Consider the following 19,825-nt stretch of genomic DNA (forward strand, 5'->3'; position numbering starts at 1 on the left):
GTTAATAGCGCAACACCCTCAGTAGGGGAAAGAGATCTGGGCCACTCACAGCAAATATCATGCTCTGATGGGAATTCCATTATTGTGCTACTTCTGCCTCCAAAATGTCTTAAGAGAGCACTGTAGATCTGGGCTTTTTTAATGGCTGAAAACTTTGAACTAAAGTAGTATAGCTCTTATTTCATCAAGCATTTAAGGATTTCAGACCCTTTTTTCATTATGAAAATAAAATGAAACCGTAATGTCTGCCGTTAACTCTTTGTTGTACTGAAGTGTGTTTTTCCCTCATCTCAGACTGTCCCTCCTCTGAGGGGGCATGTGAGGTGAGTGATTACAGTTTGGAAATGAGGGAGGGTGAGTCAGAGCCAGCTGAGGTCTATCAAGGCTCTGATCTGGAGTGCACCGTGGGCAGTTTGCTCCCTGGAGCCATCTACAGTTTTCGTGTGCGTGCTGCCAATGAGGCGGGGGTGAGTGATGCCATGAATATAACAACTGAATATCAAGAACTGAGTATTGCATTGCATGGAAGTAACCAAATGTTTAAGATGGTGGGTGACCAAATGTACAAGTTTAAGAATCGGTCATTGAAAAACACATATTGATAGATTACTAGGGGTGGTGTCTAAATTTCTGGATTTCCATCCAAATGTTTAGCATTTTCTATGCAACTTTTTACAAATTAGACAAAATACAATGCAAATAATTGCATGTGTCCATCACTACGTCATGTGCATTATCTTGAGGGAGCCTACCTTGTCAGAATGGGGCATCATAGAGACTTGTATTTGCAGTATTGGAGCAATTGTACATCGTTTTATTAAATGCTGCCAGGAGACGCCGCAGATTGAGTGTAGTATCTTAATTAATGAGGGCTGAAATGGCTGCTATGCCTATAAGCTGCCAGCCTCTGTATAACGTTGAGCGCCCATGCTCAAAACTGTTGTGGTGGATTTTGAGGACTCACTTGAACGACCAACAGTGCGTTAAACACTTTGGAATGTCAAGGCCTATGTTCAAAGAATTGTGTGCCAAGGTCGGACCTTTCGTTGGGCCAGCCACATCAAGCTATCGCACACTCATAACACATGCACAGATGGTGAAAACACATCATTGTTTTGCGAATTAAGTGTTTCCATCACCTTTATGTGCATTTTGTCCTATACGAAACTCTAGAAAACCCACCTTTTCCAGCACATAAACTTTTAAGTCAGTTTTGAGAGTTTATGCACATATCATGCGTTTCCATTCAGGTTTTCTTAAGCACACATTTGAAAGTCGCATAAAAATAGTTGGATAGAAATCTAGCAAATGTATGTCTCCGAAGTGTTAGCAGAGTAGAATTGAGAGCCGTGTGGGAAGGCATCATTCTAATGCAGATTAAAGAAATAGTTCACCCAAAAATGAAAATTCTCTCATAATTTACTCACACTCATGCTATCCCAGATGGTTATGACTTTCTTTTTTCTGCAGAACACAAACAAAGAGTTTTAGGAGAATATCTCATCTCTGTTGGTCTTCTCAATGCAAGTGAATGGTGGCAAGAGCTTTGAAGCTCCAAAAAGCATAAAAGCAGCATAAAAGTAATCTGTATGACACCAGTGGTTAAATTCATGTCTTCTGAAGTGATTTGATAGGTGTTGGTAAGAAACAGATCAGTAGTTAAGTCTTTTTTTTTTTTTACTATAAATCTCCTCTTTTGTTTTAAGTGATTTGCATTCTTTGTGCATATTGCAACCTACTGGGCAGGGAGGAGAATTTATAGAAAATAGATGAGACATTTTTCTAAGAAAATCTTTGTCTGTGTTCTGCAGAGGAAATAATGTAATGCACATCTGGGATGGCATGAGGGTGAGTAACTGATGAGAGAATTTTTGGGTGAACTATGCTTTTAACTGTCCCTCTAGATGTCATCTTTTCTCTGTGGCATTCAATTATGATATTTCTCCAACATCTGTGAATTGAAATAATCATCTACCGTTCCTTCTGTCAGTACACTCAATGTTCAATCCAACAGTGTTCAGGGAGGCAACGAGCAGATCTGATTGTCTTCTATAATGATTTATTTAGCTACCATTGAGGACCATTCTCATTCTCTAGCAGGAGAGTTATTTAGCATTCAGAGCAAGTGCAGGGGCAAAGGAGTGATTTGAACCCGCTTGTCTTGTTTACTTTTGTTAGTTTAAGGCAAACTCCCAGAAAGGTAAAGAACTGATGCAAATGCATCAGATTGCAAGATACTGAATACATGCTTTGATTTTAGTGGGATGTTGTGCAAAATTGTCTCAGCTTTTAGTGGTTTGTTTTATTATACAAACCCTTTTTTACTTGCAGAAACAAAACTATTTGCAGATAAGTTGTATTTACCAATAGAATTTATTTCAGAACATACAAAGACACTTTGTTTGAGTTTTGTGTTATGTATTGAATATTGACATTTCGTTCTGCAATTCTTTATTTCCTTTGCTCTTAGTACGGACAATTCTCTGAACCAACAGAAGTAACAACTGCAGCTGGTCCTCCCAGTCAATGTGCACCACCAACCCTCACCTTAATGTCCAATAACTGTGTGCTGGTTAGCTGGGAGGTAAAAGTCTCAGTGCTTTAAACGTGACACATTACACTGAATGACTGTGTATTCATATTGGGAATTCTGGCCTATCAAATGACTGGCCCATTCAATCATTAGCTATAATATATGCGTGTGTGTGTGTGTGTGTGTGTGTGTGTGTGTGTGTGTGTGTGTGTGTGTGTGTGTGTGTGTTCTGTATAGTCAGAAGTTTACATACACCTTAGCCAAATATATTTAAACTCAGTTTTTCACAGTTCCTAACATTTAATCATAGAAAACATTCCCTGTTTTAGGTCAGTTAGGATAACTACTTTATTTGAAGAATGTGAAATGTCATAAATAGTAGTGAGAATGATTTATTTCATCCCATTCCCAGTGGGTCAGAAGTTTACATACACTTTGTTAGTATTTGGTAGCTTTGACTTTAAATTGTTTAACTCGGGTAAAACATTTTGGGTTGCCTTCCACAAGCTTCTCAAAATACATTGCTGGAATTTTGACCCATTCCTCCAGAGAGAACTGGTGTAGTTGAGTCAGGTTTGTAGGCCTCCTTGCTCGCACATGCTTTTTCAGTTCTGCCCACAAATTTTCTATCGGATTGAGGTCAGGGCTTTGTGATGGCCACTCCAATACATTGACTTTGTTGTCCTTAAGCCATTTTGCCACAACTTTGGAGGTATGCTTGGGGTCATTGTCAATTTGGAAGACCCATTTGCGACCGAGCTGTAACTTCCTGGCTGATGTCTTGAGATGTTGCTTCAATATATCCACATAATTTTCCTTCCTCATGATGCCATCTATTTTGTGAATTGCACCAGTCCCTCCTGCAGCAAAACACCCCCACAACATGATGCTGCCACCTCCATGCTTCACGGTTGGGATGGTGTTTTTCGGCTTGCAAGCCACACCCTTTTTCCTTCAAACATAATGATGGTCATTATGGCCAAACAGTTTCAGACTATTCTTTGTTTCATCAGACATTTCTCCAATGAGAAATGCTTCCTGAGCGGTATGATGGCTGCATTGTCCCATGGTGTTTATACTTGCATACTATTGTTTGTACAGATGAACATGGTACCTTCAGGCATTTGGAAATTGCTCCCAAGGATGAACCAGACTTGTGGAGGTCCACAAGTTTTTTTTCTGAAGTCTTGGCTGTTTTCTTTTGATTTTCCCATGATTTCAAGCAAAGAGGCACTGAGTTTGATGGTAGGCCTTAAAATACATCCACAGGCACACCTCCAATTGACTCCAATTAGCCTATCAGAAGCTAATTGGCTAATTGCCTAAAGGCTTGACATCATTTTCTGGAATTTTCCAAGCTGCATAAAGGCACAGTTAACTTAGTGTATGTAAACATCTGACCCACTGGAATTGTGATATAGTCAATTAAAAGTGAAACAATCTGTCTGTAAATAGTTGTTGTGTGTCATGCACAAAGTAGACTATAGTTTGCTAATATGAAATTTGTGGAGTGGTTAAAAATGAGTTTTAATGACTTCAACCTAAGTGTATATATAATGTACAGATTATGCTCTTATGGAAAGAAATTGGTACTTTTAGTCACCAAGGTGGCATTCAGCTGATCACAATGTATAGTCAGGACATTAATAACATGAAACATTGCTATTATAATTTGAAAAAATTGTTCAGAATTTTTTTTTTTCTTGGATTTTCTCCCAATTTGGAATGCCCAATTCACAATGCACTTTAATTCCTCGTGGTGGTGTAGTGACTCGCCTCAATCCGGGTGGCAGAGGACGAATCTCAGTTGCCTCCACGTCTGAGACATCAATCCACGCATCTCATCACGTGGCTTGTTGAGCGCGTTACCGCGGAGACCTAGCGCATGTGGAGGCTTCACGCTATTCTCCGCGGCATCCACGCACAAATCACCATGCGCCCCACTGAGAGTGAGAACTACATTATAGCGACCACGAGGAAGCTAACCCAACATGACTGAACCCACCCTAGCAACCGGGCCAATAGGTTGCTTAGGAAGCCTGACTAGAGTCACTTGTTCTGAACTTCTTAAACTTCTTCAAAGAGTTCTCATCAAAAAATCCTCCACATGCAGCAATGACAGCTTTGCAGATCCTTGGAATTCTAGCTGTCAGTTTGTCCAGATACTCAGGTGTTATTTCACCCCACGCTTCCTGTAGCACTTGCCATAGATGTGGCTGTCTTGTCGGGCACTTCTCACGCATCTCACAGTCTAGCTAATCCCACAAAATCTCAGTGGGGTTGAGATCCATGACACACTTTTCCAATTATCTGTTGTCCAATATCTGTGTTTCTTTGCCCACTCTAACATTTTCTTTTTGTTTTTCTGTTTCAAAAATGGCTTTTTCTTTGCAATTCTTCCCATAAACCCTGCATCCCTGAGTCTTCTCTTTACTGTTGTACATGAAACTGGTGTTTTTTGGCAATTTCAAGTATTGTATAGCCTTCATTCCTCAAAACAATGATTGACTGATGAGTTTCTAAAGAAAGCTGTTTCTTTTTTGCCATTTTTGACCTAATATTTACCTTAAAACATGCCGGTCTATTGCATACTGTGGCAACAAACTCAAAGACAATGTTAAGCTTCATCTAACGAACCAAATAGCTTTCAGCTGTGTTTGACGTAATGGCAAGTAATTTTCTAGTACCAATTTAGCAATTTAGCATGATTACTCAAGGATAAGGTGTTGGAGTGATGGCTGCTGGAAATGGGGCCTGTCTAGATTTGATCAAAAATCAAAATCACTATTTACTTTTTCAAATAGTGATGGTGCTGTTTTTTTACATCAGTATTGTCCTGACTATACTTTGTGATCAGTTGAATGCCACTTTGGTGAACTAAAGTACCATTTTCCGAAACAGCAAAATCTGTACATTATTCCAAACTTTTGGCCGCCAGTGTATATATACAATCACCAGCCACTTTATTATGTGCACCTGTACATCTATTTATTCATGCAATTTTCTAATTAGCCAATTGTGTGGCAGCAGTGTAATGTATAAAATCTTGCAGATATGGGTCAGGAGCTTCAGTTAATGTTCACATCAACCAACAGAATGGGGAAAAATGTGATCTCGACCATGGCACGATTGTTGGTGCCATATGGGCTGCTTTGAGTATTTCTGTAACTGCTGACCTCCTGGGATTTTCATGCACAACAGTCTCTAGAGTGTAAAGAGAATGTTGCAAAAAACAAAAAACATCCAGCGAGCGGCAGTTCTGTGGACGAAAATCCTTGTTGATGAGAGAGGTCAATGGAGAATTGCCAGACTGGTCTGATCTGACAGAAAGGTGAGAGTAACACAAATAAACATGCGTTACAACAGTTCTATGCAGAAAAGCATTTCTGAACATACAACACTTCGAACATTGAGGCGGATGGGTTACAGCAGCAGAAGACCCCTGCGGGTACCACTACTGTCAGCTAAAAACAGGAAACTGAGGCTGCAGTTGGGCACAGGCTCACCAAAACTGGACAGTAGACAATTGGAAAAACATCGCCTGGTCTGGCAAATCTGGATTTCTGCTGATGTACACAAATGGTAGGCCCACTGCAGCCTCAGTTTTCTGTTCCTGGCTGATAGAAGTGGAACCCAACATGGTCTTCTGCTGTTGTAGCCCATCCGCCTCAAGGTTTGACATGTTGTGCACTCTGAGATGCTATTCTGCTCATTACAATTGCACAGAGTGGTTATCTGAGTTACTGTAGCCTTTCTGTCAGCTCGAACCAGTCTGGCCATTCTCCGTTGACCTCTGTCATCAACAAGGCGTTTTCGCCCACAGAACTGCTGCTCATTGGTTGTTTTTTGTCTTTCGCACCATTCTCTTTAGAGAACCACTCTAGAGACTGTTCTGCGTGAAAATCCCAGGAGATCAGCAGTTACAGGAATACTCAGACCAGCCCGTATGGCACCAACAATCATGCCACGGTCTAAATCACTGAGATAACATTTTTCTCCATTCTGATGGTTAATGTGAACATTAACTGAAGCTCCTGACCCATATCTGCATGATTTTATACATTACACTGCTGCCACATGATTGGCTGATTAGATAATCGCATAAGTAGATGTACAGGTGTACCAAATAAAGTGGCCGGTGAGTGTGTGTGTGTGTGTGTGTGTATGTGTGTGTGTGTATATACAGGTGCATCTCAATAAATTAGAATGTCGTGGAAAAGTTCATTTATTTCAGTAATTCAACTCAAATTGTGAAACTCGTGTATTAAATAAATTCATTGCACACAGACTGAAGTAGTTTATGTCTTTGGTTCTTTTAATTGTGATGATTTTGGCTCACATTTAACAAAAACCCACCAATTCACTATCTCAAAAAATTAGAATACATCATAAGACCAATAAAAAAAACATTTTTAGTGAATTGTTGGTCTTCTGGAAAGTATGTTCATTTACTGTATATGTACTCAATACTTGGTAGGGGCTCCTTTTGCTTTAATTACTGCCTCAATTCGGCGTGGCATGGAGGTGATCAGTTTGTGGCACTGCTGAGGTGGTATGGAAGCCCAGGTATCTTTGACAGTGGCCTTCAGCTCATCTGCATTTTTTGGTCTCTTGTTTCTCATTTTCCTCTTGACAATACCCCATAGATTCTCTATGGGGTTCAGGTCTGGTGAGTTTGCTGGCCAGTCAACCACACCAACACCATGGTCATTTAACCAACTTTTGGTGCTTTTGGCAGTGTGGGCAGGTGCCAAATCCTGCTGGAAAATGAAATCAGCATCTTTAAAAAGCTGGTCAGCAGAAGGAAGCCTGAAGTGCTCCAAAATTTCTTGGTAAACGGGTGCAGTGACTTTGGTTTTCAAAAAACACAATGGACCAACACCAGCAGATGACATTGCACCCCAAATCATCACAGACTGTGGAAACTTAACACTGGACTTCAAGCAACTTGGGCTATGAGCTTCTCCACCCTTCCTCCAGACTCTAGGACCTTGGTTTCCAAATGAAATACAAAACTTGCTCTCATCTGAAAAGAGGACTTTGGACCACTGGGCAACAGTCCAGTTCTTCTTCTCCTTAGCCCAGGTAAGATGCCTCTGACGTTGTCTGTGGTTCAGGAGTGGCTTAACAAGAGGAATACGACAACTGTAGCCAAATTCCTTGACATGTCTGTGTGTGGTGGCTCTTGATGCCTTGACCCCAGCCTCAGTCCATTCCTTGTGAAGTTCACCCAAATTCTTGAATCGATTTTGCTTGACAATCATAAGGCTGCGGTTCTCTCGTTGGTTGTGCATCTTTTTCTTCCACACTTTTTCCTTCCACTCAACTTTCTGTTAACATGCTTGGATACAGCACTCTGTGAACAGCCAGCTTCTTTGGCAATGAATGTTTGTGGCTTACCCTCCTTGTGAAGGGTGTCAAAGATTGTCTTCTGGACAACTGTCAGATCAGCAGTCTTCCCCATGATTGTGTAGCCTAGTGAACCAAACTGAGAGACCATTTTGAAGGCTCAGGAAACCTTTGCAGGTGTTTTGAGTTGATTAGCTGATTGGCATGTCACCATATTCTAATTTGTTGAGATAGTGAATTGGTGGGTTTTTGTTAAATGTGAGCCAAAATCATCACAATTAAAAGAACCAAAGACTTAAACTACTTCAGTCTATGTGCATTGAATTTATTTAATACACGAGTTTCACAATTTGAGTTGAATTACTGAAATAAATGAACTTTTCCATGACATTCTAATTTATTGAGATGCACCTGTGTGTGTATATATATATATATATATATATATATATATATATATATATAGAGGTATAGATATAGATATACACACACACACACACACTATATGAATACTTCAAATAATTATTTCAGCTTTCTTATTACCCGCTGTACTACCTTTTCCTCTCTCAGAGTCCAGAGAGTTCAGGGGCCGACATCTCTGAGTACCGTCTGGAGTGGGGCAGAAAGGAGGAGCCCCTTGAACTGATCTATTGCGGCCCTGATACACAGTGTGAGATCTCAGACCTCACACCAGCCACTCATTACAACTGCAGACTACAGGTGTTTACTGCATACTAGTTGTTGTATGTATATAGTTGTTGTTATAATTTACATCTGATTTAATGTTCATGCTCAGTGATTTCCTACAGCAACACTTTTTTTAAATGCTTGTAAATATATTAAGTGCCTGTTAAAGTTCACCTTTCTTCGTTCTAAAAATGACTGGAAATCTCCTGTGCTTTGGCTTAATATTTAATCAATTATATGGCTATATCTTAAATTGCTTAATCTTATAATCTGTGATCTTATAATAAGACAACAAATAACTGATTAAAATATGGTATCTATTCTATTATTCTTGCACTGCTACAGGGTGCTGAAGCACTGCAGCCTCACAACATAAACCAAACTTGGATAACATTTAGATAGACTTTTTCACCTACCTTTTCATATTTAAAAATGTGCTCTTTTCACATATAATTAAGACTGGAATATAATCAAAGACAAACAGAAAATGAAGGTTGATGCTTCATTAACTGTATCATCCTGTGTACTGAGGCTGTTATTATGCTTTAAATAATGAGCTGGTGATGGTTATGTCGAGATTATCTTTTGCAGAGAGTTTAATAAAAGCATGGACAGCAAAATGATCATAATAATAGATTTTTTTTTTATGTGTAAGGAATTAAAGAAACTCAGCTCAAATGTTTTGCAGAAAATGAAACTTATAATGAAATAAAAATGTGTTTACATTTAATAATAAAATACAATAAAAATAATGTATATAATTATATTTTAGACCCCTGACCGATTCTCTCATATTACCGAATTAAAAATGGTACACTGAAATTTCATTCTGATTGATATTTTAAAACACTGAAACTCAAAATCAGTTATTGTAAGGTGACATTGTTTTTTTTTTTGTTGGGAAATATTTGTATGAAAAATACAAAACTGAAATATCTTGCTTGCATAAGTATTCAACCCCCACGCATTAATATTTGGTTGAGCCACCTTTTGCTGCAATAGCTGCTTTAATTCTTTCGGGGTACATATGTACCACCTTTGCACACAGTGACTAAGTGATTTTGGCCAATTTTTCTCGGCAGATTTGCTCCAGGTTGTTCAGGTTGGTTGGGTGACACTTGTGGACTCAATTTTCAAATAGTGCCACAGATTCTCAATAGGATAGAGATCAGGACTTTGACTGGGCCATTGTAGGACATTTATCTTTTTGTTCTTGATCTTGAGCCACTCCAGTGTTGCTTTGGCCTTGTGCTTGGGATCATTGTCATGCTGAATGGTGAATTTTTTTCTCAAGCTTCAGTTTTTTAGTGGACTGAAGCAGGTTTTCTTGCAGTATTTCACTATATTTTTCTCCATCCATTCTTCCTTCAATTCTAACAAGATGTCCAGTCCCTGCTGATGAGATGCATCCCCACAGCATAATGCTGCCACCAACATACTTCACTGTAGGGATGGTGTGTCTTGAGGCATAGGAAGTGTTAGGTTTGCGCCACACATAGCGCTTTGAGTTTTGGCCAAAAAGCTCTATCTTGGTCTCATCTGACAACAAAACCTTCTCCCACGTCGCAGCTGGGTCACTCACATGCTTCCTGGCAAACTCCAGACGTGCTTTCAGATGGTACTTTTGGAGTAACGGCTTCTTTCTTGTCACCCTCCCATACAGGCCAGCGTTATGCAGTGCTCTTGATATGGTTGACTGGTGCACCATTACTCCACTCCCAGCCACTGAACACCTGTAGCTCCTTCAAAGTGATTGTTGACCTCTCTGTGGCTTCTCTCACAAGTCTCCTTTTTGTTAGAGTGCTGAGTTTTGAGGGACTGCCTTTTCTTGGCAGTGCCTGGGTGTTGTGCAGCTTCCACTTCCTGATTATTGATCCAACTGTGCTCACTGGGATATCCAAACATTTGGATATTATTGTGTACCCTTTCCCTAATCTATGCATTTTTATTACATTAGCTCTAACTTCTATGGAATGCGCTTTGGTCTTCATTTTCCTTCAGATTCACAGCCTGACCAATGATCCTTCAACAATGGGTTTTTTATCCAGAAAATGTGATTGCAACTTTAATGATTCACAGGTGCATGCCAATGGTAAAGTAACTGTGTCCTCGTTAGGGCAGTTTCTTTCAACAGTGTAACCTGGCAGCTTCCACAGCACAGGGGTAGAATACTTGTGCAAGCAAGATATTTCATTTTTTTATTTTTTATTTTTTTTATTTTATAAATATATATATTTCCCAACATAAAACCAGTGTCACCTAACATTAATTGATTTTGAGTTCCAGTGTTTTAAAATAAAATATCAAACAGAATGAAATTTCATTGCACCATTTGTAATTTAGTAATATGAGATAATTGGTCAGGGGTCTGAATACTTTTGCAAGGCACTGTATATATGTATACACACTGATCAGCCACAACATTAAAACCACCTGCTTAATATTGTGTAGGTTCCCCTCCTGCCGCCAAAACAGCGCCAACCTGCATCTCAGAAGAGCATTCTAAGATGATATTCTTCTCAACACAATTGTACAGAGCAGTTATCTGAGTTACAGTGGACTTTGTCAGTTCAAACCAGTCTGGCCATTCTCTGTTGACCTCTCACATTAACAAGGAATTTCCATCCACAGAACTGCCGCTCACTGGATGTTTTTTGTTTTTGGCACCATTCGGAGTAAATTCTAGAGACTGTTGTGTGTGAAAATCCCAGGAGATCAGCAGTTACAGAAATACTCAAACCAGCCTGTGTGGCACCAACAATCATGCCACAGTCCAAATCACTGAGATCACAATTTTTGTCAGTTCAATTCTCTAGTAAATTCTAGATACTGTTGTGCTTGAAAATCCCAGGAGATTAGATAATTGCATGGATGATTTTGGTGCCAGGTGGGCTGGTTTGAGTATTTCTGTAACTGCTGATCTCCTGGGATTTTCACGCACAACAGTCTCTAGAATTTACTCCAAATGGTGCCAAAAACAAAAAACCTCCAGTGAGCGGCAGTTCTGTGGACGGAAATGCCTTGTTGATGAGAGTGGTCAACAGAGAATGGCCAGACTGGTCTGAACTGACAAAGTCTATGGTAACTCAGATAACCCCTCTGTACAATTGTGGTGAGAAAAAAAGCATCTCAGAATGTGGGTTGGTGCTGTTTTGGCTGCATGAGGGGGACCTACACAATATTAGGCAGGTGTTTTTAATGTTGTGGCTGATCGGTGTGTGTGTGTGTGTGTGTGTGTGTGTGTGTGTGTATATATATATATATATATATATATATATACACACACAGTGTGTTATATATAAAAAATTAAATTTGTGTGTAAAAAAAAAAAATTCTTAATATGCTAATGCCGATAAAGTCAGTTTGAACAAGTATGTACAAACAAAATACAAACATTTGTATTTTATCATGTTCTAATTGGTTTTGTACTTTTTATCATTATGTATTGCACAAGAAAACAAATACAGTATATGACTAAAGCTCACCATAAGTTTTATTTTGTTCCCTTTCTCAAGGCAGCAAATCAGGCTGGCGCAGGCCCATACAGCGAGCAGAGGAGCTGCCTGACCCCTGCCACCGTGCCTGACCCAGTCTCAGTGTTCTATGTACTTGAGCATGACCCTACAGACAGTGGCATCTACTCACCTTCCACGTGCCTGGCTTTGAAATGGGATGAACCCTGCAGTAATGGGGCAGAGATCACCTCTTACACTCTCAAACTGGAAGAGGAACTCAACAGCCTGGGAAACAGCACCTGCCATTTGCTGCAGAACCTACAGCCTGACAGTGAATACAGGTAGATGATGCAAATGCAGCTACATACACAATTAAGCAACACACATAATCATACAGTGGGGTTCAAAAGTCTGAGTTAACTTGTGAAAATGCTTCTATTTTGTTTTTTACTGTAATACATTTTTTCAATTACAAATTATGTTATCAGCAAAATAATTTGAGTGAAAACTTGGATTTAAAAGTGTACATGAGTGTCAAACTTTCTTAGTATTTTATGTGTTCTCCTTTTTGTTTTTTTCTTACACCATGCCCTTGAGCTGGCATGGATTCACAAGTTTGTGCAAAACCTGATTATCCGTGTTATCCCAGCATGATTTGAGAATGTTCCAGAGAGCACTGTGTGTGCTTCAGTGGAAGCAAGAAAATCAGAACTTTTTTCACAGGTTCAATGCCACAAATATGCTTACATTTGATTAGTGAAGCAGAAAAAGTGCAGAACCTTAAATATACTCTATCTTATTAATTTATGCTATGTTTACATTTTATTTTCATTCATAAATGATTCATAAATGAATATAATTATTAACAAAGCAAGCCCTCAAGTGACGTATACCATGAAAAGATGCATTTCATGATGTATTTACAGGGTTCATAACCGTGGGAAACAATTAGTTCAATCTATTTGCCGCATTTTGATTTTCTTGCACAGCGGACAGAAAACACGCACCAACAACTTCTGCAACCACTTGGCTTTCTGATTCCCTCTGAGCCGAATCTATATCCTGCAGAGAGCAGTTACGCTTCATCTCGGGACTCATTTGCATTCAGCTGCCAGTGTTGTCCATTTCAGCAAAGAGTGACGCCACAACTACATCACCACCGCTGCCTGTTTCCTCCCCCTGCCCAGCAGAGCAGTGGGTAAACAGCAGTGTGTTAATGAAAGGAGAAGGCCAGAGGGCAGAGTTTGTGTGTGTATCTAAAGAGTATGGACCATAACAGGCCACCTATCTCTGCGTGGGGCCACCACAGCACACATATAAGTGTCACCATCAAACAGTTTATATAACCAATGTTTTTGTCTGAGAGCTTTGATTATGGCTAGGTCTGCGCAGGACTAATTTTTTCATTTTAGTCTCACCTCCTGGCCGCACCTGCAAAGATTTACTGTCTATCCTCCAAGGTCAGAAATTCACCAGGGCTTGGGGAAAAAAATGCAATTGAAAGTGGCACAAATAGCCATTCGTCTTTACACCGTCTTAAAATGTTTTTACACAGCAACAGTTGTGGGAAACAATGTTGTGACAGGTTCGTATGTGAAGGGGTAAGGAGGAAGTGGGAGATGGCGTAGTTCATTCAAACTACAGCCTTTATTCCAAACATCACAATCTTTGCTTTTCAGCAGAACGCTCTCACGCACACACACACACTGTTGGAGCTCAGCTCTCCCTCTCTCTTCCTGGCGGTCTGGATTGCCTTTTTAAATCCCTCTCTGCTCTCACTGCAAACACAAAACAGCTGTTAGAGGTGATTTCCCACAGGTGTCAATCCTTACCGTAATCACTCCCTCTGCCTCGCTCTCCACAGATTTTGCTCGGCCATGCCCCCATCACCACAAATGTATAATGCAAGCGAATGTTATATTTGTTGGGAAAACAAATTGCCGGCTTTATTGATGATGCTGGTGCACAGCTGAAAGCGTGCTGATTGTTAAGACAGTGGTGTGCCGTGTAGTTGCCAGATATTCAATCCAGCATTCATTATACATTAATAAGATGTTGTATTTTCATTCTTTAGTGCTTGACATCAAACCTTTTGATCCCAAAAATGCAACCTGCGATTCTAAGATTTTAACCCACGATTGTGTTTTCAAATGAGCCCAATTTGACGTGAAACCCTGGCAGCGCTGCAGTCATGCGCTGCTGCTGATCTGGGGAAGAGAGAGTGAGAGTGTGCGGCTCGCATCGGTGCTGAAGTTTCTCACTTGATTGATATGATTTTTTTTTTTTTCTGCCTTATTTTGTGTTCATTATGAGAGAAGTATTCTAAAAAGTATTCTAACAAAATTTAATAAAGTTAACTGTATTCTGAATATAGGTGGCTGAATACGGTTACTTCATTTTTGTTTTCTGAATACATAACGCCATTACATGTATTCCGTTACAGCCCAATCCTGCTATTAGATGTTGTTGAATGGTATCTAATATGATTTTTTTTATTTTGTTTTTATTAAACTACTAATACTAAATCAGCTTTGAAAACACTTAATGTGGAAGAAACACTCCCATAAATTCCACAACTTGAAACAGCGGTTACATTAAGATCTACCATAACGAGGGGGCCTGGGTAGCTCAGTGGTAAAAGACGCTGGCTCCCACCCCTGGAGTTCGCTAGTTCGAATCCCAGGGCATGCTGAGTGACTCGGACGCAGAGGCAACTGGGATTCGTACCCTGCCACCCGGATTGAGGCGAATCACTACGCGACCACGAGGACTTAAAAGCACATTGGGAATTCCCATGCTTTTATTTATGTTATTTCATAGTTTTGATGACTGCACGATTATTCTAAAATGTGGAAAATAGAAATTATATACTGAATAAGTATGTCCAAACTTTTGACTGGTAGTGTTGATGTTAAATCTCTCTAACAAAGACCTAATCAATCAGAAGTGTGGTCAGAGGGATCGAGTCAGGCTCAGTGTGAAGCAGACTGTATGGTCATTTGATAGCTCCGAGATCGATTATGTCTTTTGCCATTATGTGTGTAGAGAATAATGAAATCTTGTGTAAGGTTAAAGAATGTTTGTTTTCAGTTAAATGTTAACCAGAGAGTGTGGTGTTGCTGGCAGAGCTCTACTTCTCCAGTGCAGCATTTTTTGAAAGCCCAGAAATTGAATTTTGGTTCCATGTGATTTAATAATTTGGCAAGATACATCTTTGTGTGATGGCGTCCCACACGAAGCATTGCAAGTTATTGGCATCCGCGAGTTAGTATCTTGGGTTCTTCTGTGCGTGAAGTGGCTGATTACTTACAGTGACGTGTGTGATGTGAAAAGCCACATCTCATTTCACACTGAGGTTATATCAGGCAACACACTTTGTACAAAATAGTCAGTATTACATGCCGGTTTCTCACCAAAAGGAGAAAAGATTGCTTTCGGGTTTATTTAAGCAATATAAATATGGGATTAGCATGGCTGTGATTCAGCCATAGACTAAAGGCCGCAGGTAATCATGGCGTGCTGCTGTTGTTGTTTGTATATGTTTGTGTCTGTTCTTTTTTGGAAATGCTATAGAGTATTACACAGGGTTGACAGTAAAGCTAGGGCACATCTGTTAGCCTGCTGATAAACAGATATGAAGCCGCCTACACTACCATACATGTATATTCAGATGAAACTGCTCATATGAGTGCCATATGAGTAATCTGCACACCTCCTGAAAAAACAGCAGTTGCAAGGCGGTGGGAAATGTTGTACTATTAACGCATCCATGTACTAAGAATATACATGAGCATGCCTCTGTTTTTGTAGTCACCACGTGTCTTTGTTGTCATGCTCTTCGTTTCGAAAACAAATCCAGATACTGAAATGTTGGAGTGCAGTTCTTTGCAGCAGCATAAGTTGGTTGCTTACTTGTCCTGTGGGTTTTACCAAAATCCTGATATTTTCTATTTGTAATTATCATTGTACTGTACATAAACAGTATGTTAAGGATGTGTACTATTCTTCTGAAGCTACTCCCAGTTTAATGTTAAAACTACTACAGTACATCTACACTTTTGATTTGCAAACTAAAAGAAGGTAGCTAACTACTTGAATTACAAAACGATCAGATTAAGTTTCCATTCCACTATTTATTTAGCAGTATTTATTTGGCGCAAAAACAATAAGGTTCTCAATAAGGGTGTCAACATCAGACTTGAATTTTTCACTAAGTATTACCAATAATAAAAATTAAAAAAAAACTAATTTATAGTCAAAAACAGTTATTTATAGCATTAGTAAACAAAATATTTATTTGTCATTAAAAAGGCTGCATTAATTAATTTATTTAAATGAATCAAACTTCCCAATGGTTCATAGTGCAGACATTCTAGGAGAGTGCATCAGCAATAGCTTGCGTGTGCAATACAATGTGAAATACAAGCAGCAATATAGCATTTTGTACTACTTGCTAACAGGAAAAGCTACTTTTGAAAATAGCTAAACCATTGTCACACCAATTGTTTTTTTCTTTTTTTTTTTCTTTTTTACATAAATATGTTAGTAGCATCTCTCTTTATATATGTATATATATATATACAGGTGCATCTCAATAAATTAGAATGTCGTGGAAAAGTTCATTTATTTCAGTAATTCAACTCAAATTGTGAAACTCGTGTATTAAATAAATTCAGTGCACACAGACTGAAGTAGTTTAAGTCTTTGGTTCTTTTAATTGTGATGATTTTGGCTCACATTTAACAAAAACCCACCAATTCACTATCTCAAAAAATTAGAATACATCATAAGACCAATAAAAAAAACATTTTTAGTGAATTGTTGGCCTTCTGGAAAGTATGTTCATTTACTGTATATGTACTCAATACTTGGTAGGGGCTCCTTTTGCTTTAATTACTGCCTCAATTCGGCGTGGCATGGAGGTGATCAGTTTGTGGCACTGCTGAGGTGGTATGGAAGCCCAGTTATCTTTGACAGTGGCCTTCAGCTCATCTGCATTGTTTCTCATTTTCCTCTTGACAATACCCCATAGATTCTCTATGGGGTTCAGGTCTGGTGAGTTTGCTGGCCAGTCAAGCACACCAACACCATGGTCATTTAACCAACTTTTGGTGTTTTTGGCAGTGTGGGCAGGTGCCAAATCCTGCTGGAAAATGAAATCAGCATCTTTAAAAAGCTGGTCAGCAGAAGGAAGCATGAAGTGCTCCAAAATTTCTTGGTAAACGGGTGCAGTGACTTTGGTTTTCAAAAAACACAATGGACCAACACCAGCAGATGACATTGCACCCCAAATCATCACAGACTGTGGAAACTTAACACTGGACTTCAAGCAACTTGGGCTATGAGCTTCTCCACCCTTCCTCCAGACTCTAGGACCTTGGTTTCCAAATGAAATACAAAACTTGCTCTCATCTGAAAAGAGGACTTTGGACCACTGGGCAACAGTCCAGTTCTTCTTCTCCTTAGCCCAGGTAAGACGCCTCTGACATTGTCTGTGGTTCAGGAGTGGCTTAACAAGAGGAATACGACAACTGTAGCCAAATTCCTTGACATGTCTGTGTGTGGTGGCCTTGACCCCAGCCTCAGTCCATTCCTTGTGAAGTTCACCCAAATTCTTGAATCGATTTTGTTTGACAGTCCTCATAAGGCTGCGGTTCTCTCGGTTGGTTGTGCATCTTTTTCTTCCACACTTTTTCCTTCCACTCAACTTTCTGTTAACATGCTTGGATACAGCACTCTGTGAACAGCCAGCTTCTTTGGCAATGAATGTTTGTGGCTTACCCTCCTTGTGAAGGGTGTCAATGATTGTCTTCTGGACAACTGTCAGATCAGCAGTCTTCCCCATGATTGTGTAGCCTAGTGAACCAAACTGAGAGACCATTTTGAAGGCTCAGGAAACCTTTGCAGGTGTTTTGAGTTGATTAGCTGATTGGCATGTCACCATATTCTAATTTGTTGAGATAGTGAATTGGTGGGTTTTTGTTAAATGTGAGCCAAAATCATCACAATTAAAAGAACCAAAGACTTAAACTACTTCAGTCTGTGTGCATTGAATTTATTTAATACACGAGTTTCACAGTTTGAGTTGAATTACTGAAATACAGGAACTTTTCCACGACATTCTAATTTATTGAGATGCACCTGTATATATATATATATATTTGTCAGTTACTCTCCAACATTGATGAAGAAAAGATTTATCAATGAAATGAACTACTTTATTACAGGGCTTTTTGAAATACTCAAATCGGATTAGTCAATCTATTGCATTAGACCAGTCATCCAGGTATTGTGAGTCCTCTTTCCTGCTTCTCGGATCACTGTGTGATCTCTACAAGCTAATAAAAAAAAAAAAAATCAACTCAAAGCAATGTTTCTTGTGCATTTATTTATTTATTTAGCAAGTAGTCTTTTAATAAGCTGGATAATAAGTAGTCAGGCCATTCATTACAAAATAAACACAACAGAACAAACCATAGGTGGATTTCAGCTGTTCAACAATTTTTATTTGTTCTCGCATCATTTCAATACAAATCAATATTTTATGTCCATGTATGTGTTTATTTGAATATTAGCTGTAATAAGCGAGATAATGTATCCTGTCAGGTTTATTTTGCGATACCAACCGGCTGACTTTACATTATACCTCACTTACAATTTGATGCTAGGTGAAATTAATGAACTGCATTTAGAGAAAGGATTTTGTTTGGATCATGCAGGGGTATGTATTTGTGAGGTTTATGCTTAAACTTAGAAGAAGAAAAAAATGCCAATGAGGTAAGAAAAATAAACTTAATTTAAAATAGAGTATATTTTCTGAAAATAAGTATAATTTTCTTGCACTGTTTTCTGAAGGAAATTTATTAAGGATGTTTTCATATTTTTACTGATTATTTTTAGCAGTCAAGGATGTCCCAGTAAGTCAAGAAAACATACTCTAGTGTTTAATTCACTTATCCTGCTTAAAAATGTACTTCTCTATAAGACACCATAATTAATTAATTAGAAGTGAGATTTTTGTTGTGATCAGTCTTTCTGTGCTGTGTCAGTGTGCAGATTCAGGCAGTGAATGAGATCGGTGCTGGTCCCTTGTGCCCTCCCCTGCTGGCCCGCACCCGGCCACTGCCCCCTGTCCCTCCCAGACTAGAGTGCACTGCCGCTGGACCCCAGAGCCTCAAACTGAAATGGGGAGACAGCAGCAATGCCAAGAGTCTGCTTGGAGATGAGATGATCTACAACCTGCAGATGGAAGACAAGAACAGAAGGTGAGTTAATCTCTGTCGTGCCTTATAAACAGCTGTAGATGCTGTGGAAGGGCAGAATGGTGGACTATATGTCCAACAACCTACTTGTTGAATACGTAGGTTGACTTGTTTATGAAGATTGTTTTTTTTTTTTTTTTTAATGCGTTTGCTATAAAGGGGATGAATCTAGATCAGGGGGTTCTTAAACTTTCTCGGCCCAGGACCCAAATTAGAAATTTTGTGTTTACCTGGGACCCACACTTACAAAACCATGCAATATGCTGTATTTACTATATCTGTTAATTTATTCACTTTATGACTAAAACCATTGTTATATAGAAAGACTCTTACAGAAATGTTTGTTATCCTTTCACAGACACAGAAAAGCTCAATTAAACATTTGAACATGCACACAAACATGTACACTCTCAAATTGTAGAAATAACGTTTATATATATATATTGATAAAATAAATTACACCCAGTTTGAACTTGAAAGCCTCATTTTGTAAACCCCTACAAACATGTACCATTGGTAACCATAGGTTCTTCCCAAAATAT

The 19,825-nt window shown here is 39.1% G+C and overlaps 1 protein-coding gene across 2 annotated transcripts in view; it reads left to right on the top strand.

Moving 5' to 3' along the window:
- Window positions 1-19,825, top strand: part of LOC127441514 (fibronectin type III domain-containing protein 3B-like) — a 225,655-nt gene that overhangs the window by 187,573 nt on the left and 18,257 nt on the right. For both annotated transcript variants that reach the window (XM_051699036.1, XM_051699035.1), the window contains 5 exons: window positions 295-467; window positions 2,471-2,584; window positions 8,450-8,599; window positions 12,082-12,362; window positions 19,071-19,286. In XM_051699036.1, coding sequence (XP_051554996.1) covers window positions 295-467; window positions 2,471-2,584; window positions 8,450-8,599; window positions 12,082-12,362; window positions 19,071-19,286 — 934 coding nt within the window. The remainder of the gene's footprint in view (window positions 1-294; window positions 468-2,470; window positions 2,585-8,449; window positions 8,600-12,081; window positions 12,363-19,070; window positions 19,287-19,825) is intronic.

This window comes from Myxocyprinus asiaticus, chromosome 5 (genome assembly GCF_019703515.2).
Source record: "Myxocyprinus asiaticus isolate MX2 ecotype Aquarium Trade chromosome 5, UBuf_Myxa_2, whole genome shotgun sequence".
Taxonomy (NCBI): Eukaryota; Metazoa; Chordata; class Actinopteri; order Cypriniformes; family Catostomidae; genus Myxocyprinus; species Myxocyprinus asiaticus.